A 27,525-nucleotide genomic window follows, 5' to 3' on the forward strand; every position below is an offset into this window, starting at 1 on the left:
TAAGCCAATTTGGATTTCGATTTACAATGGCTTAGCTAATAACTTAAAATCAGTGCAAATAAAGGCACAAGTGCAGACACTAGTCTTTAACTAATAACAGGACAGATCCTGAGAGTTTAGAGAACAGATGATGGGCGTGTCTTAAATACAATTTGTAGGGAATGTTTGTGCCAAAACAGAGAAAGGTCTGGAAAGTGAGTTTTAAAAAGCTGTGCAGCTCTTGAAGTCTCTACAGCTGATGAATTAAGCTGTTCTTACTGGTATAGATCAGCAACTCCATCAGGCCCCTCAATATATTATCGGATATAAAGCACATCAGAGAAATGTTTATATTGCCCCCATGCACAGAAGTCCCAAAGTCTCCCCGAAGTATCTTTAATGGTCGTATTCTAATATGCTAACATCTGAAAAAATGGTTTTACACACAAAGCCAGCTTTGGTGCATACTTGATTATAAAATAACTTCATTGGGAAATTACATAATCAATGTTTACAGCTCATTTTGACAGGAGTGATGAACATGCATGGGCATACTTCCTGTTGAAAGCCACTGAACAATGGAATTATCAGATCAGAATTGCTTAACCGAAAATCCTTCCGCTGTCTTCCTAAACAAATGTCATTTCATTTTTTACTGGACGTTCCTGCTCTCTCACTTGGCAGCCCATTTCCTGGCTGCCTGCTCTGCTGTTTCCTGTTCCTTGAATCAGAACGAACAGTGGTGTGTTTCTGTTGGACCGACTGCAGAGAGATCTGAAAGGAGGCTCCAGGCTACTGGTCCTGAGAAGTTAAACAAGTAAAATCAAATCACAGCTGAGTTCATTTTAATAGCTTGAGGAATCACACACACTCATACACACGATTAACTTGGGCTCTGTGTTTGGTTGTTCCTGCTCAGCATGAGTTTATTTTAAAGTTCCCTAGATGACTTCAGGATATTTAAACCTCAGCACGTATTATTTACATGTGGAAATCAATTAATTATATACACCATAGTGTAGGTTGTTAACAACCAAAAAACGTTAATCATCTAATTCAATCAGCCGTCACTGTGATTTGGACAATGAAATATTGCCATTTTACTGAGGAATTTCTAATGGTGAAATTTGAAATCATTTGATTTGACCTGATGCACTGTCTTGTTGACCTCAAAGTTCACTAAACATATAAAGTCGTTGAACGGAACAATTTGAGTGTCAGTCGACTGTGTGAGTCGCGGACAGAGTGTTGCTGTAACGCTCCAGATGGGCAGGGTTGTATCTGCTGTTAGTGGGCTCGGAGGCATGAGGCCTGTGTGGAGCGTAAACAGATGCTGCTCTTTAAACGAGACTTCTGACATTAACAGCGGTTAGTGCACTCCTGTGAGGCCTCCCTTTACAGCTGTTCTGAGGCCATTTCGTCTTTTAATTGGGATGGGAGAGATCATAGATTACATTAGTCGAGCAGAAGACACTGTGGGCCAATGGACTCCCACAATGGCAACTCTCCCTTTTTCCTGTCCTCTGGGCTGCTAGCTTGAACGTACCTCCCTGCTTAATCAGCCATCCATATGGAGCATTGGCCCTCACAGACCAACAGAACTATTAGCGTATAAGAGACAACTGTACGTGAAGGTTTTGCAGGGAGAGCTCGTCTATTTGGTCCTTATGTCTGTATAAGTTGGCAAGAGGAGAATATGTGTTTGTTTTAAAAAGATCTTATTGGAATCAGTTCTCTATTCGGTCCATATTTCTGTTACAAAATGTCACACAAAAAGAGAAAATACATAAATACATATCACTTTTCTCAAAGCTAGTATGCCGCCTGTCTAGACTGGGTGGCTGTAACCAATACCTGCTGTCTGGCCAGAAGTGACATATTATATATTTGCAGGAGACAATCCCTGTATTTATGTATGAGTTAAATATGCCCAGGAGACACCACTGGAGATTACATATCTGCAACCAGAGTGCTAGAAAAGATTGACACACGGCTGTTAACTCGATTCAAACTTGATTAGGGCCAAATTGAAGAATGAATGCTCCCTCTCTTTGAGCAATGAGGGGGAGGAAAGGCAAAGAGAGGTATTGACAGGGTATCAGTGCTCCCTGAGCAGCCCATAGAGCTTAAAGAGTGCATTTTTTTTTTACCTCAAAGGCTTTGTGGAAGGGGGTTACTCTTTTGTAACTAGAACATAGTTGTAGCGGTTGTCAAGCAAAGGTTTGTAAACAAAAAAACAACCAAACAACAAAAACATGTCAGGAGATCAAATCCCATCAGTCCATCAGTCCCATCAGTGCTTCTTTCCCACTCCTCTTTCATAAGGTGCCAGAGAGAAATGCACACTTGTTTTTCCCACTAAACAGGCATGCTAACACAACAGGGAACACTGACCAGTGAACAGGGGACAATGAAAATGGGCCGATCCATTTCATTGAAACACAGGGTGCTTGGAGAGGTTAATCCTGCACTACTGGCATTGCTCTTGAGTTTCCACCTCCCCTGTCTGTTTTCTGGTTCTACTTGAGTTATTGCTCTGTCTCTGACACAGCTGACCACAAAAAATCATTTGGTGCAGTCCTAATGGTTTGTGTATAACACGCTATCACACAGCATCTATTGCATTACTATGTGCAGCTTGGTGGGCCTGTATTGTGTTCTAGCTAGCAGCTACCACAGGATCCTGCTTCATCCTGCATCAGATCTCATTAAAGATGGAAGTGAAGATTAAACCACATCCTCTTTTGCACACTGCAGCACTGGGCAGGAGGCATCCACTTTCCCTCTATTACTCATAAATAAGATTGAACAGGCAGTTCCTGCAGTGGCAAAAATAATACTTATTTGCCACACCAGTGAAAGGTTTATTTCATCAAACGAGCTGACAGATGGTCTGGACACCATTAGCAGGACTTTACTATAGCAAAGTATACAGTAGATTTTTCAGAAAGACATAGTATGACTCACAGTGGAATACACTTTTGGTGGGAATTATATGAAGAATGGATTTGCTTTTTGAGAGGTGTCATGCATATTGCACCACCTCTCGTAATAAGATTTATTTGCTGTCTGTCACCTGATGTTTTCATGAATGGGGCTTTTTTCAGTCAAAAATGAATATGTGAACTATCCTGTTTTGCTTATTTGTAAGGAATATGACTTTGCTGTGTGACACAGACATATGCAGGTTTGCCAGACAGTGTTCCTCTGAATGGGTCTGAAGCTGCGTTTCTTTTGTGCTTCTGTGCAGCAGAAGAAGAGATAAGCCAATTAACTACTTTAGGAAGAAACTGTAGTCCAGCTTCATAAATGATGAATGTTGTGAGAGCTTGCACTGGCCCGTTACTGGTGGCTCCTCAGTAATTAGAACTTCCATTAATGATCACAAAGTCCCTCTCCTTTGAAGTGGTGCCTTAATCTAGACAGTGTCACATTCTGTCAGCATGTTCAGGGAGAAAGCTCAAAGACGCTAATCTGATGCCAAATCTGAGTTTAGCAGTGTGACCGTTATTATGCTGAAAGCGATGCCTCCATCTTGGCATTTAATTAAAAAGACTGAAAGAATTTGGCTCTGCTTTCAATAATCTTGTCAGGTTTCGTTAATATTTTGTGGTTACTGTTTGTACCCAAATTCTGCATGAACAATGTGAAATCCATGCACAGTAATTGCAATTTTGGTTTAATCATCTGTTTCATTTTTTTCAGATTTTTTTACTGGTGACAACTGTGATACTGTGGGAAAAATCAAAACCCTCTGATCTGCACCAGTTTAGTCAAACTTAGTCTACCTGTGCAGCTGCCGATTCCATTTAGGTCATTCATCCATCTCACCCTCCTAACTGAATTGCATTTTAATCATGTATGCTTTCAGCCATCTGTGCCTTCAGTTTTCTCTCTTCTCCACAATGCACTCACATTTACTATTTGGAGACACATGGACAGGAGCCCTTTTGCGCAATGACTGGACTGCCTCATGGTTGAGGTAACCTTGGAATACAGATAAATCTCTGTCTGTAATAGAGGTCACAGAGACATTTCCATCCTTCACGTTTCCTAAAAAGACTTTTTCAAACAAATGTTTCACAATTAGATTGTATTTGTCAAACATGTGACTGACTGACCTGTGAGATCTTTCAAGCAATTTGTCATGTTTGCCTCTCGCCCTCTGAGCTGGTAAACATACCAAAGGCAGACCAAGAAGTGCTATGTATTTGTGAGTCAGGACTTGGGACCTGTCCCTGCTCATACTCCCTGATTGGTTGGTGACAGGAAAGACTAGCTGAGGTTAATTCTGGAAAAAGGATATATCACAGCATTGTGGCACCCAATGCATTTCAAATGATGTGTCCTTGGGATGCAAGGTTACTGCTGAGTCCTCCTCTCCCTAGGAGCAGCCGGTGTAACTATAGGTATTATTGAATGGTCCTGACAAAGAAAAGGTCTTGTTGACTTGTGCAGAGTGTTGGGTTACACAGAAGGTCTGTCTGCCCTGTGACATTATTGCTGGGATGAATTTTCCAAAGCTCATTTCTGTTTAGTGATTCACCTCATTAAGACTTCCACTGCAATAGCTTTCATGTTCCTTAGAACAACTTTCAGAGCAATAGTCTTTGGTAAAGTTAGTTGATTTTGGCTTCTTTGGTCATATGAAATACTGTGAAATTATTGAGTGGAGCAGTAGTTACTGGCAAGATCATAGTCATATCCATAATCAAATCTGTTTCATGCCTTTTTTTTTATTTCACTATAGCTGTCTTAAAGTTTTACCTGCCTAATTTGTCACTTCCTATTTGATCTTCCAATATTAAAATGAGGATGTTGTGTCACACTGGAGAACAAAATTACATGTTACAATTTTTTCGTAAGTTGTTCAAAAAACTTTGCACAGTGTGTTTTATTCTCTCAGCAACACAGGAGAATTAATCCTCTGCCTCTGTCAGTTTCTTTCCTTCCATTTTTGGCCTCCCAATCTGAATTACAAACAAATCCTGCACACCTCTCCCAGCTTATATTTTATCACTTCTTGTTTGATTTTATGCAGAATTCTTTTACAGGCTGTCTGGTGCTGTCATTTCATCCTTTCCTGCATTTGCTGCTTTTTCAGGCCAGATACAGGTTTTTCCTCCAATTCCAGGCTCCCACCTGCCAGATTTCTGTTAGCCTGATGTGAAGGTGATGGTGAATTCATATTATTTTACACTAAGATCTATGTCTTCAGGAAATGTCCAGCCAAGGCCATTAAAAATGAGAAATAATGTTGGATCTTTCATGCTGATGTCACATTGCATACTCCGACACATTTCCATTTATTACACTAAGTGCAAGAAAAAGGAATTGTAAAGAGTAGTGAGTTAAATGAAATGCTCTTGAGGAGCCTCCTCACATGTTTTGTTCTCCTTTAACATTCAGCTCTACAGTCAGCCTTGTAGTAGTCTCTGTTTGTGCGCCTCAAAAAACCTTCTTTTTCTCCAGCATGTGTAAAAACCACATAAGTTGGCTCTGCCAAAGTGACAGGCCTCTCACAATGTAACTAGTGTGCTAGCGTGATTTAGTGTTTGATTGGTGTTTTGGAGCTGCCAAAGAGAAGCAGCTCTCTGTTCACTGCCCCTCCTCCTATTGTAGAGGCTCTAACACAGGAACATTAAAGCTGACAGCCTCATGTTAAACTGGCCTAGTTTGGCTACAAGTACCACAGGGTATGCCTCTCATCATTATCCATATTCTGTGGCTGCTCACCTCTAATAGCAGTTGTGAACTGTTGAGTTGGTGCTATTTTAGAGGGACACAGTGAAGTCCTTTACTGGTCCTGGCAAAACTACTGTGATCTGTTTGTCACTTAAACTTTGCTGGTGGGAAAGCTCATGGCTTTCAGAGGAGTTTTATGGACCTGAAGGGAATCCCAAAGCCACAATAGTTCATTTATTTTCCACACAGTAGTTAATGTAGATTATTTTTATCGGCACACTAGAAGAAGAAAATCTTGCAAACCTTGGCTTAAGCACATAACTCAACATTAAGATGGCTGCAGCAAGTGTGTTGGGTTCAGAGATGAAATAAAGATCTTGGATGCAAGCCAATTAACGGCTGCAATCAAGCAATGCTGCAAAGTTCAGCAGGAGGACGGCAATATAATTTAGAGAGAAATAACCATTGTCAATCTATTCCCCTAGTTAAGTATCCCTAAGATAACTCTCTCAGTGTCTGTCAATTATTTAGCTTGATGTGGTTGATTATGGGATGTATTCTCCTGTGTGTGTATAGAAGAGGAACATCTTCTGATACAAGACCAGTTACAAGATTGAAGTGAAATGCAACAAATGCATAAAAAGGCTGTAGTAGGTTTACCTGCTTTAATGATTACCAATTAGCCATGTCCTGGTCAAACCTAGTTTTTTAAACATAGGTGAATGAAGAGTTTAACAAATATGTACAAGAGAAGATTCCATTTGTTCAGGCAAATGTAGATTAAAGGAGAGGTTACATTATTCTTCGTTAGACTCAGAGACATTCTGTTAAACCAAGTTTATCATCATTAAAATGTAGTCAAATAATGACTTCAGACTGCATGATGAAGCAAAGAGAGGTTCCAACACAGAATGAGTGTCTGCCAGGCAGGATATCGTCAGACCACTACTGTAAACCTGATTTGACAAGACTGATGGATCGAATCACTGCAGTTGACATGAACTGAGTGAGTCTTAAAGCAGAACATCAAGAACCACAGAGGAAGAATCCTGGAAGATAGAATATTTAACTCTATTTTGCTCTTCATGTTGCCAATTTGATGTTTTATTCAAGCTCACATTTATTTGGTGACACTGCCAAAAGGAAAACACTTGGTCTGTCTGATTGTATAATTCTCATGGTATCAGCACTGTGCTTTACTATTTCATAGGGTGTGTTTTCTTTTTTATTTAATCTCCTTGAATAAGCAATTGAAACAGGTTGTCTTTTTGTTTTGTTGTAACAAAAGGCCGCAGATACCAGTGAGTAGGGGATTATCTGTTGGGATTCTGTGTGAATGTGTTTGTGGGGGAAAAAAAACAGATGCTGTTTGATGATACACTGACGTGAACATCGTGTGATCCATACGCGATACAAAAGAAAGCAACTCAAAACAATTTACACTTTTATTGTTGCAGACTATGACATTTCTGTATCTAAGCTTATTCTAATGTTGTTCAAAAGGAAGGCACTGTGAGGGAAATATGTGAAAACTGAATTTTGCTTTTAGTGCTATTGTATATACTGTATCAGCTGTAATGTCTTACAGATATCATGTAATACAGTATGATATCAATACAGAGTCTTCAGTCCAGTCTTTTCTTTTTTTTGAGCTTTCATGATCGTAGGGCAGGAAAGCAATAACCCTAACAGCTCCAACTTGTATTCAAAAACCTCCTTGCACAGCTACACTTTTTCTGTTGCAGTTCTGGCCTGATAATGTGGCCTGTAATTTGGGACAACTGTGACTTAGAGATGGCACAATGGAAAATGTCTTTGAGGTGCAAAACGGTTTTATTTCCATTACAAAGTATAGGAAATAAATAACTGTCTCAAAGTAAATACTTCCCATTATGATCAAACCATTACAACTGTCGCTATTAATATTAATACAGGTATGATTATTTATGAGATCATCTCTCATCTAAGAGAGATTGGCCTATCTTTGTAAGAGCTTTCATCACGCACTTCTGTGGACTGGACTGACGTGTCTTCATTTAGACTCTTTTGCACTTGATTTAGGAGCAGTTTCTACAAGTGCTGAGTATTTAGGCTAAAGGAATATCTGATATTTTTGCTTCAATATGTAAAACCTGACTATATCCGGCACTCTATCATTTATACAGCACTCTGTTACATACTGTGGAATTGTTGTTTGTCATTGTACATTACTGAACCACTGGATCTCCCCAATGTGCATGCATTAACAATGGTATGTTCTCTAGAAAGAAATGTACAACAGTCTTCACCATTTTGATAAACTGTCTCCTTTAATTAACACACAACCCATTTTACTCGGTCAGCTCAGTAAACAGAAAAGGAGATGCCTGCATGGACACGTTTTCTCACCATGGTAACATGTATAATATGGTGTTTATCTTCTGGACGTTTGATGGAGTTGTTCCAGCCTGATTGCTGCTGCTGCTCCAGGGAGGTGAGGTGACATAAACGTAGTACTCCTGGAGCCAGCGCTCACTTCACACCTCACCTCAACACTTACACCACTGTGATCAAATAGACGCTGGTGGGAATAGATTCTCTTAAGTGCCGGTTAAGTGCATTTTGCTAAGGAAGTAAGAGAAGTTAAAATACATTTAGTGTTAAAAAAGACAATGCACTCTTCCTTAATGCAATGTTCTGCACTTAAAGCATATGGACTCTACCCTTTAAAAGAGTGTATATACCTTGACCTGACTATCAAGGGCAAGACCCTCATTTCTAGACTTCTATTTTCTGCGGAGAGAAAGCAGTGATATGTAAAAAGGAAGTCGATTCAGAAACCACACTTCAGTTGCTGAGGATCTCCAATTTAATGCTGGCCTGGCTCTTCCGTCTGGAGAAATCCCAGCCATGTTATTTTGGATATAGTGAGAGGAACTGTCTGGCCTCTTGGCGGGTACCTAGCTGGGGGAAGTGGACTGTGAAGGCCCTGAGGAGCCATGCGGGTCTTTACCATACCAACAGGCCTGATCACCAGTAAGGAAGAGGCTACATTAACACAGGCTGATAAATCCAGAAATGAGCTGGGATAAATCCGTAATATGCAGCTGCTGGCCCAAATCCTGCCAGTGTGCCGCAGTGACACTAGGCCCTGTGAAATTTGCAGATAACCTATTTAATCTCAACCAGAAAATGACGTTGCCTCTTCAAAGTTGGAACACATGCACAGAGTTGGTGAATATCAGTGGAAATATCTTGGTGTGTTATATAACATAGTACATATTAACATTTTGCAGATAACCTATTTCATCTCAACCAGAAAATGACTCCTTAAAGCTGGCACACATGCACATAGTTGGTGAATATCAGTTGAAATATCTTGCTGTTTTATATAACATTGTGCATATTAAAACTACATTTTGTCCAGTGAACAATGCCTTGGTTTGCGTTAGTCATCAACAGTTATTTCCTGAAAATATCTCAAGGGATTTTAGTATTCTGTGGAAAATGTGTGAGAATATGCCACTGTAAACATTTACATGTATCATTAAGTGGTTTAATTTATGTACTTTAAACTCACTATTTGTGTGGATATTTGTGGCCCTTTTCAATCTCCACTAGACATTGATATTATGATTTAAGATGTTAGGAATGTTCTAGCAGGACTCTCAACAGCTCTTCTTTAACGAGAACATGTGGAGCTCACTGTCATTTTTCCATATTCTCTAAATTCAACTAGTGTCCTACTGTCCAACTGTGGCTGAAAGATAATAGACCAAATGAATAATCTAATGTATTGTTCTTCTGAGATTGTGTTTCTGGTTTCTCACAAACTGATATTTTTCTGTTGTGTCAAGAACAGTGCAGTTGTTATGCAAATAGTGGGAACGGATTGAAACAATTTCATTAATGATCCCTGCTCTCTCCGCTGCCCCTCTGCATGGTGCCTTCGGAGACCTTGCAGTGGGTCTTTCTTCTTGATGTTAGTAGACTGTGTCTTTAGTGTTGAAAACAATTATTAAGTAACACTTAAGTCATTAGAAAGTTGCTTTCTGTGTCTAACTTTGGTGGCATTGACTTTTCCTTGGTGTCAACTTCAGAAGAAATACAAACTCGCGCTTTGCAGAGCCCACCTACAGCTTTATTTTCTTGTAATTTCTCCAAGCTGCCTTCTTAAGATTGGGGGTTGAGCAGATGCAGGTAGATGTATATTTATGAGGGGGATGTGTATTTCAGGGAGAAACAGTGTTGTGAAAGGTGACCTTGTTAGATAAAAGGAGGGCTTGGAAGCCAAATGATGAAAGAGAATGGGATCATCCTGGGCTCATTAATGTGGATTTGAAGGTCAGGTAATTATAACAATAGGCGTGTGGGCTGGCTTTGGCATCTGGTATTGTTGCTTTGTTATGAAGGTGACAAGCCTGTGGAGGAAAGGGATTAATCACTGTGACACCAGCCTGTTGTCACATTGATACATTCAGACATCATAACATTACCACTGTAGTTCTTGAAAGAAGCTGCAAAAACAACATAATTTTGACTATCAACAGTATAAGTCAAGTACTGTTAAAGACATAAATAGGTTTAAGAAGCCACCCACAGTCTCCTGATATTGTAATGAGTATTTCAAAGTAAAATCAAAACAAAAATAGAATTCACATTATTCTTATTGCATCAATTTTTAATCAGTTAAGCCTTGGTTTTTGACACACAAACAAGTCTTGTGTAAAGCTCAAGTCAAATGCTGCTTCACACAAAAACACATCCACGTGCCTGAGGTTGCAACTATAACACACAAACCACTGTATTCAGCAGTGAAAATAACCAAGAAATCTCACAGCTGTCTTTGAGCCAGATGAGCTCTGAACTGAAAATACTGCAGAGCAGCGAAAAGTTCAACTCCTCATGTAACTTCACTGAAATTTTGTTTGTGCTGGATGCTGACTGTGTCAATACATGAGAGATGAGACTTGCTTTATGTTATCTGCACCAAATCAATTTAACATAAAAACTAAATGAATATGGGGAAAAAGGCTTTGCAACAAGTTTACAAAGCCCAAAACTCTGTGAATTTCTGTAAACTGGTGTGGAAGATGGGGGATATGAGGATTGCAGTGCACTCTAAATTAAATTTGGTATGTTCTGCTGTCAGACATAATGCAACTCCATTTACAAGTTTTCTTGTAACAGCAGAAACAGAAACAACTTGCAAGACTTTGGAAACAAGGAGTAAAAAAAGATAAAAACTGTAGATTTCACATCAAGAGAGCATTCACACATTTTCTTCTTACACATATAGACTAAAAAGACCAGACAATGTGAATAAGCAAAAATATAACAACCAAAATCAATCATCTCAGAGTGGTGGTGAACAAGGCTGTGAAATTCTAGCTGCTCAACCTGCACACTCTAGATATTAAAGCCAAATACAGTGCTTGTTTTTATTGCACAGCCATCATTTTCCATTGCTGAAATGCCATACTCCATTTGTTTGCAATAGACCTTAAGAATAATGCTGTCACACTTTCTCTTAATTTGATGTAACAGCTTTACATCAATGAAACCAGAAACTTCAGTCATTTGAATGCAATTTGGTTGATATTTCAGTAAATACTTTGACATGTCAATATTGAGATAATACTGCCCTAATGTGGGAGACAACCTTGCTTACTTGTTTCAGCCACAGTTACATCATTTTGACACCCCTGCATTTTATTACACATGAAGCATGAGCCAGGCTTTTGGGCTTTTTTTTGTCTGTGAATGTGCTGCTGGGATTGTGCCACCTCTACCACAAGTTTGTCTGGCTCAGTTATGCTCCTCAGGGACCACTAGAAGCTATAAAGAACAAAAATGCCAACCAGTATTATCAGGCAAGGCAGCATGTGTGGTGTAGCATGCATTTTTAATGCGCCACAAATAAGAAATACCACTGTTGCCTCTCCTCTCTCATCCCACAACTGGTGGCTCGTTTAAGTTTTATTTCTATTTGTGTGAATTTCAGCACCTACAAAAAGAAAAAAAGAGTCCCCATCGTTAAATGTGAGAACGGCCTCAAGGTCCACAGACATGAGATTGATTATGAAATCCTAGCCTGAATATTTCCACGTGTGTGTGTGTGTGTGTGTGTGTGTGTGTGTACATAGGCAGTAGTAATACTTGTCAGGATGGCTGTTGAAGTGGAAAAGTGTCTGTGTGTAGAGCTGCACATTATTCCACTCAAAAAGAATTTGCCAAAGTCTCTTACTCCACTGACTCTTTGAACATTGACATTCAGAGCTGACATGTTAGACATCAAAGCACTATGAAGAGAAACATCTAATCACCATCTAAGTGTCAACCAAGTCTAAAAATGATCGTCGTTTTGTTTCTCTCAACTATTGTCTTCATTATTTCAGGCCTTCCATTTGCAGTTCATTGTGCAGTAGATGCTAATTTGTGCCAGTCAAATTAGCTGTGAATGTGAGTTTTAATTAACGCAGAATAATAGAAGAAAAAAAAAAAAAGATGTGACTTACAAAGAGCAGCTCTGGTGACCTAGTTTGCACATTCATTTGGGACAGTTTGTATGTGTAAAGTCGCCTTTGTGAGAATCAGAAATTTCTCTTTGTGTAAGACGTTTGAATAACAGCAGTGAGTGGTACTGAAATCTGCTGATGTGAAACACCATACAGCTGCTATGCAACATATCACAGATTGTCCCCATCACGGTTAAAGGGACTTGGATATATTTACTGAAAATCCTGCTAAAATGCGTCTAAGATTTGTAGACACAGGTAGGCGGGTAGTATTATATAGCAGTGGCAGCCCTGGTTGATTTGAAAAATTACAACAACATCTTTTTTTGGACTCAGCAACCTATCTATTTGCAACAGAGCAGGCAACCTGAACCATAAAACTTTTTTATTAGTTTCTGTGCCACACCTTTTATCCCAGAGTCACAGTGGACTCCACTATTAACCTCTGGGCTTATTGAGAAGCATGTGAGAGTCTGCTCAGGATAAGGTGAGTGTGTATTTGAAGGTGCATATTTAAAGGGTTCGGTTAAGGTTGCAGGGACCAGAAGGTGGACAGTGGATCTGTTTACTGCCTTGAGGTTTTGTGGTTATGCACTAGCACTTCCCATTTAACTGCATGATCTAGGGCTCTGCTGACGACACCAAACACACAACCCAGATCCATGCCTCACTGCCTTCTGCATACACAGGGCTCACACTGAAGTGCACACCAGCCACTTTTATGAATGCTCTGCAAATATATGGTCACACTGAGACAAGAGTGGGGTTTCATCACTCCTTTCCACTGTGTTTGTGTCTGTGCTGGCTTCTTGACGCAGTGCCACGATTCATAAACTGTGGCTGTCACACTCTGGCTAGGATTCTGTTATCAATATTTTCTTGCTGTGAAAATACACAGCATTGGCCCCGCTGCATTGTCATTGGCTGAGGGATATATGAGGTTGCTGTGGGGGTTAAGAGTTCAAAGGGCAGGCAGGAAGTGGGTGTTCTGGCAGTGACAGTGTAGGCATGTGTTTGATGGGCCAGCCTAATGCCGTGGACCAGCAGTTCCTAATGACCTGCCATCTCTGGGCCGTCTGGGGAGCCCTTCCGCTGAGATTTATGGCCCATGTTGTGGTTACTACTGGGACCACTCTCAGCAGCACTCCTGACAAACTCCAAGTCATAGCCTGCTCCTTTGGTTTTCCTCTTTCTTCTCATTAACTGGGTCATTGGCAAACCTTCAAGGCTCATCTTTACTACTACAAGAAATATTCTGGTTCTCTGAAATATTAAAACCCAAAAGCTCACTGCAGTGTTTTGTCTAAAGTGATTGGATCCTTGTGGTTGTTTTTAGAGGTGGAGATGTGATCTATTCTGGCCTTGAAGAAAAAATGATTCATGAAATTCTCTATGGGTCACACGCTGGCAGACATTAGAAAAAGGATGGCAAAGTCAAAAACCCATTAAACACATATTCAAAAAGAAAACTCCACATGTAGGCGCTGAGCCACTGTAGAGGAAACAGATAATGGACTTCTGATAATACTAATTGTTGGCTCTCCTACTGTTTCCCTAAAGGCAGAAATGTGTTGATCCACCACAAGATAGCCACACTGAGCCCACGGCAGGCACAAACAGCAAGGAGAGCTAGTTTATAATTAATACACACACTATAAAATATGCATCACTCAGGATAATTGAAGCACTTTTCAGGCAAGTCGTACTGACTAACCTCACAACCTTTGATAACCACAGTGTAGGTCTGCTGCTGCTGCTGAAGGTTTGCTCCTCTAGCAGCTGTTTCTTATTTGTCTCACGCTTAAAGACAGATTGTTAAAGTAAGTCCCCAGACATTTTGGGATTTAATGTCTCCCATGATATGAATCTCTGTGGGGTGAGCTCACTGACTCTGTAGGTTACAGATATTTTGTGTGCATAAGCAGCACAGTCTGCCTAAAGATAAACTGCCAAAACATGTGTCATGACATTCTGATCATTAAACGAGAGGATGCAGGGAGAGAGGAAATGAAAAGGCATAAAGCAGCGTTTTTACCCATCCCCAGTTCCATATTTATCAAACACACTGCAGAGATGAGATGGCTGTCGAACGCTCTTCATCTCCCAGTGGGCGATTGCCGTGATCACACCAAGTCACATGTGGTTAGAGAGCATCTAACATCTCAACCTCCAGACTACCCCCATCACCACTACCCCACCTTCCATGCGTACACACACAGGAGAGTTGTGTCAGACTGATTAGCAACCACATCTCCAATCTCTGATTAGGTGTGGAGTAAATGAAGCGCCCCCCTCAGGTATACATTTCCATAATGTCAGGTAATTAAACCCCAGTGTTTTAATAGCTCAGGAATAGGAAGACTCCCCAGGAGACTAGACAAGGATGATAGACTTTGCTGAAAACTAGCATACTATTAGCTTGCTTTGAACTGGCACTGAAACTATCACAGTTATTGTACTGATAATAGATAAATGACAACAATCTTAACACATACCAAAAATACTCTTGAGCATGTTTATACTGCATCTTTCTAAGCATTTACCCTAAAGGCAAAAAAATTTCACCACATTTATCTGTGGTTTTCAAATATGAACAAACACCTGTTTTATAAAAGGCTGTTCTGGAAAGGATGCACATGTGAGCTGTGTGCTTACTGTTGATAGCTGACAGATTCCAGAGCTAAACAAAAGCGAGCCTGAGAGCCTGAGCATCATTTTCATCACAGAAAAACCTGGAGAGGTGCTATTGTAAACATGACAGTGGATTGTCAGTACACTTCTGTTTGAATTGCTGTTTTTTGTGTGTGCATGTTATGCTCATAATGTATGTGCGTACACATACACACACGCATAACAAAAGCTCTTTGATGAAACAAATGCTGCAGAGGGAAAGCTTTCTTTGTCCCTGTGCCCACTCATGTGTGTTGCTCAAATGAGAACAATGCAAAGACATAATGGTGCCACAGAAAGGTGTGGAAACTGAGTGAACCCCAGAAGGTCCCCTTCTACACATAATCAGGCAAAAAAAAAAAAAAGAGCCACAGGACTGTGCTTTGATTGGAGAGCTCTTCCTGATACTATGCGTTCACTATTTGTTGCCTGTGCACCAAAATGTTTTTGAGAAATAATAAGCTTTTAACAGGGACAGTGTTCACTGCTAATGATAGCCAGTGCTTTTGCTGGAACTGAAGATCATTAGAGTTGTGTTGCAGTGTATGATTCTTCCAATGCCCTCTGTATGAACTACACTTCAAACACACCTTCTTTCAGTAACACTGAAATTAACAGTCATATTTCAAATCCCCTCTAATCTCTCTCCTCTTATGTGCAGTGGATGTCTCTAACTGACAGAGCAAAATGAAAATTGTTTCATTTTTAATGATGCACCCTCCACTTAGAGTGGCAGACTGATTTTACCTTCTGCTGAACCGGTAAACTGTGGTCAACATTTAAGATTTACATAAACTATACAGGGCTAAGTCATACTATGAGTGTTTGCATTTTGTTATGATGCAACCTTATGCTAAAAAAAGCCATCCCTCATCAATCTACACTGAATATCCAATAAAGATGAAAGCGTGAAAACAGAATTTTATACATTTTTGCAAATGTATTAAAAAGGAAAAAACTGAAATATCACGCTGATATAAGTATTCATGACCCTTCAAATTTAGCTCAGATGTCTCCCATTTCTGTTGATCATCTCTGAGATGTTTCTACAGCTTGATTGTTGGAGTCCATCTGTGGTCAGTTTAATTAATTGATTTGACATGATTTGAAAAACACACACCTGTCTATATAAGGTCTCACAGCTGATAATGCATATCAGAGCAAAAACCAAGACATGTTTAGGGAGCTGCAGCTCAGAGACAGGACTGTGTTGAGGCATAGATCTGCGGAAGGCTACAGAAAAACTTCTGCTGCATTGAAGAGCACAGTGGTCTCCGTAATTCTGAAATGGAAGAAGTTTGGAACAACCACGACTCTTCCTAAAACCAGCTGCTCAGCCAAACTGAGTGAAGGACCTTGGTAAGAGAGGTGACTGAGAACCTGATGGTCACTATGGCTGAGCTCCAGAGATCTTGTGTGGAGAAGGGAGAAACTCCCAGGAGGACAACCATCACTGCAACACTCAAACGATCTGGGAAATCTTTTTGTAGCCTGTATCGATGCAATCCTGTCTGAGCTCTGCAGGCAGCTCCTTCCACCTCATGGCTCTGATATGCATTGTCAGCTGCGAGACTGTGTGCAGTGTCCATTTCCAAATCATGTCCAATCAGTCACAGGTGGACTCCAATCAGGTTGTAGAAATATCACAGTAAACTGTCTTAAAGCTGACAACAGAATAATGTGACTAGGCTTTACTCTGAGTGTGTTGTCATATCTATATCGCGTGTGAGACCGAAGCCTTACTCTTTAAGATCACAAGCCTTGTACTGAGCAGCTTCACTCAGATCATGTTCACTGGTTTGTGAGACATGTTTCATAAAGAAACAAGCAGACCCCACCGAGCCGTGGTGGAATCTGGATGTCCCTGTTGTACAGCAGTAGATACAACTGTCTCAAGCTATGGGCCACTGTTAATTGTTTTTAATGAACCCCATGTGTTATTGAGCATAACCTTTGTCATGTTGCCAAGGAGGAAATCTGCCAAGCAGTGTATATTTAAATTAGCTGCTGACTCACACGTTTGTTGCCAACTTGCTAATATTCAAAGAAAAAAACGCTGCCACACACAATGATCACTTCTGTGTGTTGGAGATGTGATAAACAAGCTATTGGATGACGTTCTCGTTACTTGGTACTGTTGGATGACTGTGGTGTTGTTGGAAGCTACCCACAAAATGCTAAATCTTGTATTGCTGGACACAGATATTCAAATGTGTGATTACACATTTAACAGCTCGTTCTGTTGACAATCTCAGTCACTTTTTCAGTGGTAGCTCTATTCATTAGGTGATATAAATGACATTTGATATATTATGCCTACAGGTGTAAAGACATGTGTATTTATGGAAAATCGGACTCGGTGAAAGAATCTAAACTAAAATGTCCAGATATTGCTGACCCTTGAATTATCCATATTTGCTTATTCTTTGAAGTTTACTGACTCTTTTTTTCCCTCTTTTCAGCAAACTCCAGTCTTCTGGGAGGAGGGGGAGGTGAGTGAGCTTTGTTTCTCATTATATCATCTCATGGTTTGTTCTATGACATTGAAGCAATTAAAGTTGCATTTATCAGATCTGGTATATGGCACTTATATATTCTCTTGAGGGTTCATTGAAGACTTTAGTGTCTATTTTGTTTCAAGTGTCTTTGTTAAATGTGGCTGAACGTGAGGCCAAAACATTAGCGCGTAGTGCAGAGCAACCTTGCACTGTGCCACACTGAGAGATGGTCATTACTTTAGCGGCCTGCCGAAGAACATTATCATCAAAGCAGCGGAGGAAATCTGAGGCAGCCGACCGTGGTGTGGGAATAATGGGTAGGGAACTCCAGTACAAAGCTCCTGCTCCTGTTCTTCTTTTCTGGAATTTGACTTTTACAGTGACATGATGGAAATAATCATTCTTCACCACAAGAAGATGAATTGGGGTAAAATGCACCCAGTTAGATGTGGAATGTTAATTTCTAGTCTATTTGGGAATAATTGATATGTGAGAATTGTATGACAGTGAAATAAGGTCACTGCTTCAGCCCTATCTGTTTATCCATCTGTGTTGGCCGTCACTTTGAATGTGCCACTGTCACCTGACAGCCCTCATCTTTACAGGGTGATCCCAACCACCACATTAGGAATGGCCACATCTATTTATCTAATACAGCTATCTAATATATTCCATATATCTGTGAAAATGTTTTTTAACAGTGTGTGTTGTAGGTCTCTAGCGTTATTATTTTTTTCAGAGTTAAAGAGACATTTTGCAGCTTTCTTTAATATATAACTCCTTCACTAACATTTACAGTGTGCCAAATATTTCCTGTCTATGCTCAGTGTATTTGTATAATTCCTATACTCATTAAGTCATAGTTGTGTTTTTTCAATTGCACAGTCAAAAAATAGATGATGTAGGCGGCTAATTAAAATCTGATACTGGTCATCATTTTATCTGTCACATTTTTCCTCTTAAGTACATAGTCATTCTATACAGTACTTTAGAAATAATTTATTCTTATAGAAGAGCTGTATGTTAGGACAGAGTTACGCACTCCACTGGATGGCACTTATTTCTGTATGTATTTATTTAGCTAGTTATTAGGATGTGAACACCTGGCATGAAATCTGAGTCATCGGAGGCAGGAGATGAGCATAAAGCAACATCAAAGCCACAGCATAGTTAACTACTCAGTGCGCATGGCGTCCATTAGAGTGTACACAGAGCTGTTGAAATCTTATTCACATCTAACCATGGAGCCTGGAGTGGCCCTCATCTTGTCTGGAGACATGGTTCAGACTGCAAACTTTCCAGCCATTATTGCATAGCAGATAGCACTGCGGCATCCCGATCTGAATAAGTGACATGGAGAGGCCCTCAGCACACTGCCATCTAAAGAACTTCTGTGATTGAGATCAGAGGTCACGAACAAGCGTCTCCATAACCAAGCCAGGCCCTGTAAAGCAGGGTACACTGTCCTTCTGATTGGTGTCTGTTTCTGCTGCCGTCAACTCTCTCTCTCTCATTGATTTTCCACGTACAGAGAAACACAAGAAGCAATTTTCTTTGCTATTATGTTTTCATTATTGTTATTTTGTGGCAAATCACCTTTTTACAGTTCTCTGAATCTCAGAACACACAGCCTTGATGATTGATTCAGGTTCATCTTTGGCTGATAATAGGTGTTAGGGTATTTCAGGTTGCTCCTTTTCGACACAGCAGCAGCAGAAATATTGTTGAATTTGTGGCTGTCAACACTGGAGCACAAGATCTCTTGCGTCAATTAATGTCATACTTAGCAAGAAAACATTTCAGTTGATTGTGACCTGCAGCTGTGCTTATTAACTCCAGAGGAATTCTAATTGTAGCTAGTGCCATTTTTTTTTTTGAGAGCAAAGCCTCCTTTCCTTCTTAATTGACTTCCAGCGATGCTATTCCTGCCAAGTTACTGGCACAAGATACAAGGTCAATTAACTTTAAAATGTTAGGACTCATTTTCTCTGGTTAATAATGACCACAACAAATCTGTGCTGTTTTATTATTTCTTATGTGTACATTCTTGTGTGGCTTGTTTTTGATATTTTGTCCATGCTAAAGACTGAGGAGATGATTATAACCTGGGAGAGATAACCACTATCTACCAGAGAGCTGAAAATGTTATTTTTTTCCCCCAAAACAAAGCTCTACACCATTTGTCTTTTATCTGCACGAGGCCAAGAGGAGTTTTATCTTCCAGTGTCTTTATCACTTGAAGGTGGCTGCTAAACCTGCAAAACTGTTCTCTCTGTTCTCACCCTGGCCCTCCCACTACTTCTATCTGTGGTTTGGCATGTGAAGACCTCCTGCCTTGGTGGCAGCAAGGATCGATGTGAAGAGGAGATGTGCTCTCATACAGGGCTCTCCTTATCTCCCAGCTGTCTTCTCAGGGCTCTGCAGAGGGGCAGCTTCACAACAGGATGATCCATCATGCTGGCCTAACACACCTGAGCCATGTTTAGTTCTCACAGCTCTCGAGGTGGGCCTTCTGCCAGTGTGTGAAAAATGGACAAAGTCTTAAGTTTATGTATGGAAAGTTAGTTTACCACCTACTTACTTTTGGAAGTCCCCCTGACTTTAAATGGCTTTGAGGATTTTTCTTATTTTTCTGCCGTATGTGTAGGTATCTTTTGAGAGAAAAGTTTCACCTCTGTATATCTTAACATAAATGCATATGATATGTGGTCACAGTAAACCAGCAAAATCTTCTGTTGGTTTTCGGCCACAGCAGTGTGAATAAGGTGGAAGTAAGTGAAAGTATAAAACCCTGGGTGAGATTTGTCCTGCCTCCCCCCAAAAAAACATTATATTCCTAGAATTAGTTATGGAGACAGAAAAAGATTGTTATGCCCTGATGCTCTATTAAATCCTTAGAAATCACTGATAGGAATTCTCTCAGGGTTGTATGTCTTCAGTATTATGTGCGCAATGGGGTTAACTAAAATAGCACTGTTATCAATGTTAGACATGTTGGTCTCACTGGGATTCCATACACACATAGAGGGAAATAACAATGATCTCTGATAATAGCATGCTAAATGAGGCCTCTGTGAATAGAGGGTAATTATGAATGGTACCAGGTTGCTCATGTGATGTGTGTCACTGTAAGGCTGGATGGTGGCACAGTCCCATAAGAATAGACCTAATGTAAACATCATGTTGACTGTCTCTCCTTTCCCCCCATTTGCCTCTTTCTCACACACCCACTGACACACATGTACAGACGCAAACACAAGCATTCAAGCACACATTGAGCCATGTAATGATACCATGAAGCCCTGTGTAGCTAGAGAGAGGGAGCTCCGCTTGCCTTTGATGTCTCCATCCAGGAGGGGAATTGGCTCATTAGCATTCAAACCAGAACCATTGCCCATTTAGCACTAGGCTTTAACTAGACCACCCAAACAAATCGTTCTTCCCAGGTTGGGTTTCCTTCTTCTGCTCCAGTCAAGCAGCGGGGCACATGCATGGTTGTTTTGTACATCCTGACTCGGGCTAATTTAGCCACGGGCTGCTAACGCTCACTGAACTCACCAGCCTTTGTCATTGCTTACATAACATAGGCTGTAGTGCTGAATGCCCCCAGCTCTCCTCCCTCATAAGTTTCCTAAACAGTGGTGTGAGTCATCGCAAGTACCAACACATTCTAATATATGGGATTAATTATGCTTGCTGTGATTAGGCCTGGCTGTGGTAGTGCTCATGTGGTTCTTTGCCCCAGCTAAAGATGTCATCGAATGTGGAGTCACAATGACATGACAAGGCAAAGCTCAGTGGCTCTGCCGAGAAAACGATGAGCACACAGATGCTTGAAAATTACAGATATAATTAACAGGAGTACAACGTCCTAGCCGTGACCTTTGGCTGAAATGTGAGTATATGTGTTTACAATAAATTTATCTGACCATAGAAACACAACATCAGCATTTCAATTTCAGCAGAACAATGCCGTAGCTGCTGGACTGGCTCTTACTACAGCAGAGTTCTCCACCCGGCCTAACAGAAGAAAATGTATCCAGTCTCGGACGTTTGGGTAATCCGTTATCAAGATTCCTAAGTGCTTCGCTGTGCTTATCTCTATTGCCATTCGTTATGCAAAGAGCTCTGTTTTCTTTTCCTGTCACCTCCAGGTGAACCATTATCCTCTGTCTGGCTCCAGCCCGAGGCGTGTTTATTGAGTAGATTGTTCGGGGCGGGGGCATGGTGCTCTGTGCAGGGGGAGGGGAGGTCGAGATATAGGACAGTGCTGAGGCTGTCCTAGGTTTAGGTTAGGTGGCCTTTGGTCCCTGTGACAGGCGCCTCAGCTCTCTGGAAGCACCAGAACTCCCCTATATGATTAATCACTCAAAAATGACACATCAGTCTCCTAACTCATAGATTGCACACTATGCCTGAATGATGGTCCTCAGTTCGCAGATGGTAGTAGCAGCCATTAGCATAACTTATGACAGAGAATAGTGTATTTCCCCATGGAGTAGCCTAAATATTGTAAAATGATAAATTGAATGCAAAGATTCCCGAGTCAGCATGGTACCCTTGGGATTTATTTATGTCCTCGTATTTAGCAGGCAGTTAGTGACACTCTGATCTAGGTCCACCTTTTATTTGTACTGTAATGTTTTGTGTGTGCGTGTTTTTTTTTAAGTGTGTTTTAGACAGCACTGATATAAATTTGTGTATGTCCTCTTTGGGATTACCCCTGCTGTTAGGAACTATTTATGAGGTACACTCACGGCACAAATACATTTGTATTCTCTTTCTGTCTTTGACTGTGTCATTTAAAGTAAATAGTTCTGCCTTTCATTTCAGAAGGTTGTGTTCAGGTCAGGGTTTTGCAATTGTGCTTTTCACGGTTGCTTTTCATAGTGTCATCTAGATATGGCAGTGTACCCTTGCATTGGCTTTAGCCACTGATTCATTTAAATAATTAAAATTAAAAAAAAAAATCCTTATTTGAATTGGCTTCGTTCTTGCATAAGCAGAGAAGTCATTTTGTAAATTGCAGTTACTTAGTAAAATTATAAAACAACTTAACGCTACACATCCCCATTGTAATGCACTTCTAAGTGAGTTTGTGCATTAACACTTCACTGTAAGCTTAAGTGTTGGCTTGCCTTTATTAAATCTGTAACCCAGTTTACTGACTGCATGATATGCAAGGAAGCATATCTTTGGCAAGTAGATCTATTTATAGTTTGTATCAACAAAAGTTTATTCTATGTTCTTCAGCAAGAGTATGATCTAGAGCATTGCCTGCATTTTTAATGGAAGCTGGTAAAAAGGGACCATTACTACATATGCAATTATGTCAAGTACAGTGACATCTTGGTGCATCGCTAAAGGGAAACATCAGTCATCATACTGAAAAATTGAAATGTGGGAAGAACCCCCATGCTGTCAGATCATTTCACCCAATTATTACAGAGATGACGTAATTTAGAGGGCATTCCACTGAAATTAGCAGGACAAGGTCATCGGGTGGACTGCAGTGTGCGGTACCTTAATACTGAAGTAAATTGCATTTCAGCGTGAAAGAACTGCCACCACAGAGAACCCCCCCCCCCCCCCCCCCCCAAAAAAAAAAAAAAAAAAAAATCAGCCGTGATGGATGGACTAATTGATGCAGAAAGAGTGGGCCATTCATTTTTCCATATTTAGGATTAGGATTGTATTACAATGGGAAGGGATGAAGGACCGGTCAGGGCAGGGAGTCAATGAACACTAGAGGGAAGGAGGAAGAGTTATAAAAAAATAGAGACAAAAGGAGGGAGAGTGAAAGATTATGAGCAGTGGTAACAGGACTGGTCAGTTGTGTAATGCTAAGCTTATGAGACATAAGAGAGTGCTCCAAGGGATTTATGGAGAGGTGTGTATCTGTGAACAAGAGCGAGCGAGAAGGGCATATAGCTGCCACATGTCCTGGTATCCCTCTCTTAGCCTATGAATCATTCATCTCCGTCCCCATGTATAAATCAAGCTGCCGGCCATTGCCTGCAGCAGTCATGTCATTAGGTAGTTGACGGCATCACTTGATCTCTGGCACTGCAGTGTGGGTGAGGGCCCAACTTTACGCAGCACACGCATCAGCATATCAAACTGCGTGTAGCTTTCTGTGTCTGGCCGTGCTGTAGCAGGCTTTGTGGGGCTAACCAGGACCAGACAGAGATATGCTTACTCAAAAAGACATTTCTCCTCTGATGCTCACAGTTGCACTTTGCTGTTGAATAGACAGTTTCCTGGAAACCACTCTAGAGTGTGTATATATGTAATGCAGAGCTTTCAGAAAGTGTCTGTATACTGTAATGCACATTATATTTTAATCTGTTGTTGATTGTACTTGACAGTGGAATTTTACTGCATGTGTAAAACATTTTTTTACACTATAATTTGAATGAATTAGTGGTAATGTGTATTCCAAGTGCTTTTGATTTTGACTACAAGGCTGCTATTGACAGGGTAAAGGTGCATATTTTTTCCTTAGGCTTAAGGCATATTGAAACATGCAGTTTTCAGCCTGTCTGAGCTTGCAGTGAGGGGAAAAAGGGGTTGTATCTCTGTGATGGAGAATTGTACCAGACTTTTCACAGTACCCTACACACCTATTTTCAGTATAATTTTTAGACTGACAGAGTCTCTCTGCCTTTTGCCATTGAGGGGTCATTTGAAGTGGAGGACTTCACTCCTCTAGAAACTCTCCCATCATATATTGAACCAGGACTGAGAAAGTCTGGAGCCTTATCAGTTTGAAATGCTAGCTCTGTCATCTGCAGCTCAAAACCTTGGGGCAATAGCCAAGCCTCTAGGCAGCTGAGTCTAGGGAATCTCTGAGTTCTGTAACATCTTGGCTTACTGTCTAGGCACAAAGTACAAAGACTTTGAAATGATTATAAAACTATTGTCTGAGCAATTCTTTCTGTTTTGAAAGTTGTAGTGTGTACATTTATGCATGCATCTTTCTGCATATGCACATGTTTTTGAATTTGCCTGCAAGGGAACAACACAAACATACAGTAGACCATCTTGACTTCTCAGAATCATTTAGTTGAGAATAAATATGTGATATTGCAGTCAGATCCTCCCCTTCCCTCAGGGCTGCTGTTATAAACATATTGCAACTGCTTGTTTTCTTTTGTGTTTGACCTCTGCAGCCTCTCGCGCTGTGTTTTGTGCTCTCTCTCTCCTCTCTCTAAAAGGAAATTAAGGTGGCCTTTGACTTAAGTTAGGGGACAAGAAGAGTGATATTCTGCAATCCCACATCACTCCTATGTATATATCAACCACTTAGCAATTCACTTTTTGTACAACAAAGGACTGGCACCCCAGTCCAACTTATCCTGTCTCTCCTCATTGTACACAAAGCAAGAATACCACCACAGGGCCTGAGAAGTGGGCAAGAAAGCGTCAATTTAGTTCTCTTCCACATTGCATCACACGACCCCCCCACCCCCCACCACCCCCACCCCACCAATCCCTCTGTGCACCAGTATTTCTGGGTCAGTTGTTGAGATTTTAGACAACTCAAAGCATTACCAACCCCAGTGTCAGAGCACATTTGTGTCCAACATGGGCTTTGTCATGGCTCTTTGGGGGTAGATCTTGCATTTGGTCTGTCCATTTTCTTTTGCATGCATTTGTCTGTGTGTATTACGTATATGTGTGCATGTGACTGTGCATGCATTTGCTCGCGTGATGGCTTGTCTGTGTGTCTGTCTGAATTTTAAAGTGAGTTAGTGTGCTCATGTGTGTGAGAGAGTGTGTGAGTGATTCTTATTCTGGGATAACTAGATGCTGAGCTGTCTTGTCAGTTGACTCAGTGGTCAGTTCTGGTCCCGCTGCCCCCAGCAATGCAGGATGGAGTGATGAGATTTGACAGACGGGGACAGTTCTTAGCAGGGCACTACCCCATCCTATAGTCTCACCAATTGTGGCACGGCTGCTACAAGGACATCACAAGAGGCTCAGAGAGCTTAGCCACATGCTCACAAACAATTCAGAGGCCACCGACATGCCAATATACCAATCATGTGAAACCCTATTATTTTCAAAGTGTTTACTCAGATGGCACTTCCGAGAAATTCTTGCAAACTATATATTAGGAAGATAAGAAGCTTCTAGTAACAGACAGGTAGACAGGACACAAAAAGTAAAGAGAAACTGAGATGTCCAAACTGAACTGAGAACTGAAACTCTGTGAAATGTGAAGGAAGTTTAGCATGAAAACTACTGGTTTGCTTTAAAGTAAAACAGAATTTAATTCCTTAACACAGGGGTTCCCTTCGTGCCAACTACTCTCTATATCTAACAGTGGTGAAGGTAATTGAGGAACCAGTGGAGATCAATGGAAGAAATTAGCTAGACATTGCCATTAAGCAGAGCCATTAAATCAATAAACAGCCACCAGGCCAGGCAGAATAACTTTGTTGGAACAGCCATTTAGTTTGGACAAACAAATAATTAATAATTTTCCTGTTTTAATTAATATTGTATGCAGTACATACACTCACATATTAGCATTTTTTAATTATTAGATTATTATTAGATTTATGAAATATGAGAGTTGTTTACTTTGGACTCAGTGTTCACATTCTTTGCTTTACTTGAGACCACACACAACTTGTGGAAGGGAGGAAGCCAACAACACTAAACAGGTGTGGTAGCACATGCTTTGTTAAATTACAACAATTATATAATTGCTGATTTCATTTTGATGTAAATGTACCATGTACCATTCTGGTATGTTAACTATAGCTGGCTCATGAACTTTTATTGTACTGCCTTCTTTACAGCAGAGGTAAATGTTCACACTTCAGGGCACTTGGGGTTTTGTGCTGTCTAAACATCGCAGGCATCGCAGAAGCAGAAACGAACAAATATGCAGAGTGCTAACTGCAAGTAGCTAATGTTTAGCATTAGGGTGGTATATAGATCAGAGGGTTGCGTGTGTGGCTGTGCACTGATGATAATGGGTCTTAGGTTGAAGTGAGTGCAGAAGAATATTCACGTGAGCATATCTAAAGACCTGGTTTCTGGCTGATTAGTGGCACCTCTGACATTTCTGTGCAGAGACTGACCTGTTATGGTGGCCTTTTGGCAACTAGTAACAAACTGTCAAGCTTTCAGCATCTCTCATGGGGCAGCCTAGTTAGCTGTGTCTGACAGGCCACTTGCCTACAAGTGAGGTTTCAGCCCAGAGAGGGCAGAGCAAGCTCCAGAGGGAAGCTGTCATCTTTTTGTCAGACCACAGGGACAGGGAGGAGTTTCTCTCTCCCTCTCTTGTTCCGTCTCTCTCTCACCCTCTATCTACCCGTCTGTCTGTGTCAGCCTGTTCCCCCGGTGAAGATCTTCACTTTCCCAGTGCCTGTTATGCTCCTCTCAGCCTGGCTGTGCAGAATAAACAGGCGGGTGTCAGAGGATGAAACGCCAAACGTCCCCTAGGAGCTGGGCCCGTCGTTGCGTTAACCCCCCTCACTGTTGCCTCCTGAGGGCCACAGCAGCCTCCCCAGTATGCTAGCTGAGAGTGACACAGAGACAGCCAGTTGGACTGAGGTGATAGACGCTCCATGTGTCCTTCCTGAGGGAGAGATGAGCGTTTATACCGCAGGGATGATGCCCACCACTCCACCTAATCCTCTTTTCCCAGCCACTTCATTATCACTCACACTCTGCAGCCGCGGTATGTGTGTGAAGAAAGATCTCAGAGGAGAGCCACAGTATCTCACGTAAAGGTTGAGAGAGAGGGGAAGGAGGATTGAAGAAGATGGAAAAAAAGGTGAGGAAAAATGAGGGAGGAGGAAGGTGCTATGAAGGGACAGAGGGATATGCAGAGTAAAAAGTATGATGGAGGTGGAGAACAGATGTCAGACGTAGTGGGTGGTAGTGAGAAGAACAGTTTGCATAATGTCTTCTAATTTTCCTTTGCATATTCATGTATTTTCACTACAGGAGCAAGTAGCAGGCAAAGCTGAAAAGGAATAAGGGAAACACAGGTCCTCTCATCATCAAAGACCACACTTAATCAAGTACAAATACACAGGCTGTTTTATTGATTGAATATCTTTACAATTAAATAATAAGCATGTTTTGTAGGGTGAAAAAATATCAGTTAAACATGTCATCTATTTTTGCAAACCTGTGTATTTGTGGAGCAAATCTTTAGGAAGAGAGGTTTCAGA

The 27,525-nt window shown here is 40.9% G+C and overlaps 1 protein-coding gene across 3 annotated transcripts in view; it reads left to right on the plus strand.

Moving 5' to 3' along the window:
• The window catches only part of macrod2 (mono-ADP ribosylhydrolase 2), a 388,659-nt gene that overhangs the window by 99,059 nt on the left and 262,075 nt on the right, over positions 1-27,525 (plus strand). For all 3 annotated transcript variants that reach the window (XM_071481180.1, XM_071481181.1, XM_071481182.1), the window contains exon 4: positions 17,294-17,323. In XM_071481180.1, the coding sequence (XP_071337281.1) occupies positions 17,294-17,323 (30 nt within the window). The remainder of the gene's footprint in view (positions 1-17,293; positions 17,324-27,525) is intronic.

The sequence above is a fragment of the Trachinotus anak genome, unplaced genomic scaffold, assembly GCF_046630095.1.
Source record: "Trachinotus anak isolate AG129_WGS33_773 ecotype Australia unplaced genomic scaffold, CSIRO_AGI_Tana_v1 ptg000007l, whole genome shotgun sequence".
Taxonomy (NCBI): Eukaryota; Metazoa; Chordata; class Actinopteri; order Carangiformes; family Carangidae; genus Trachinotus; species Trachinotus anak.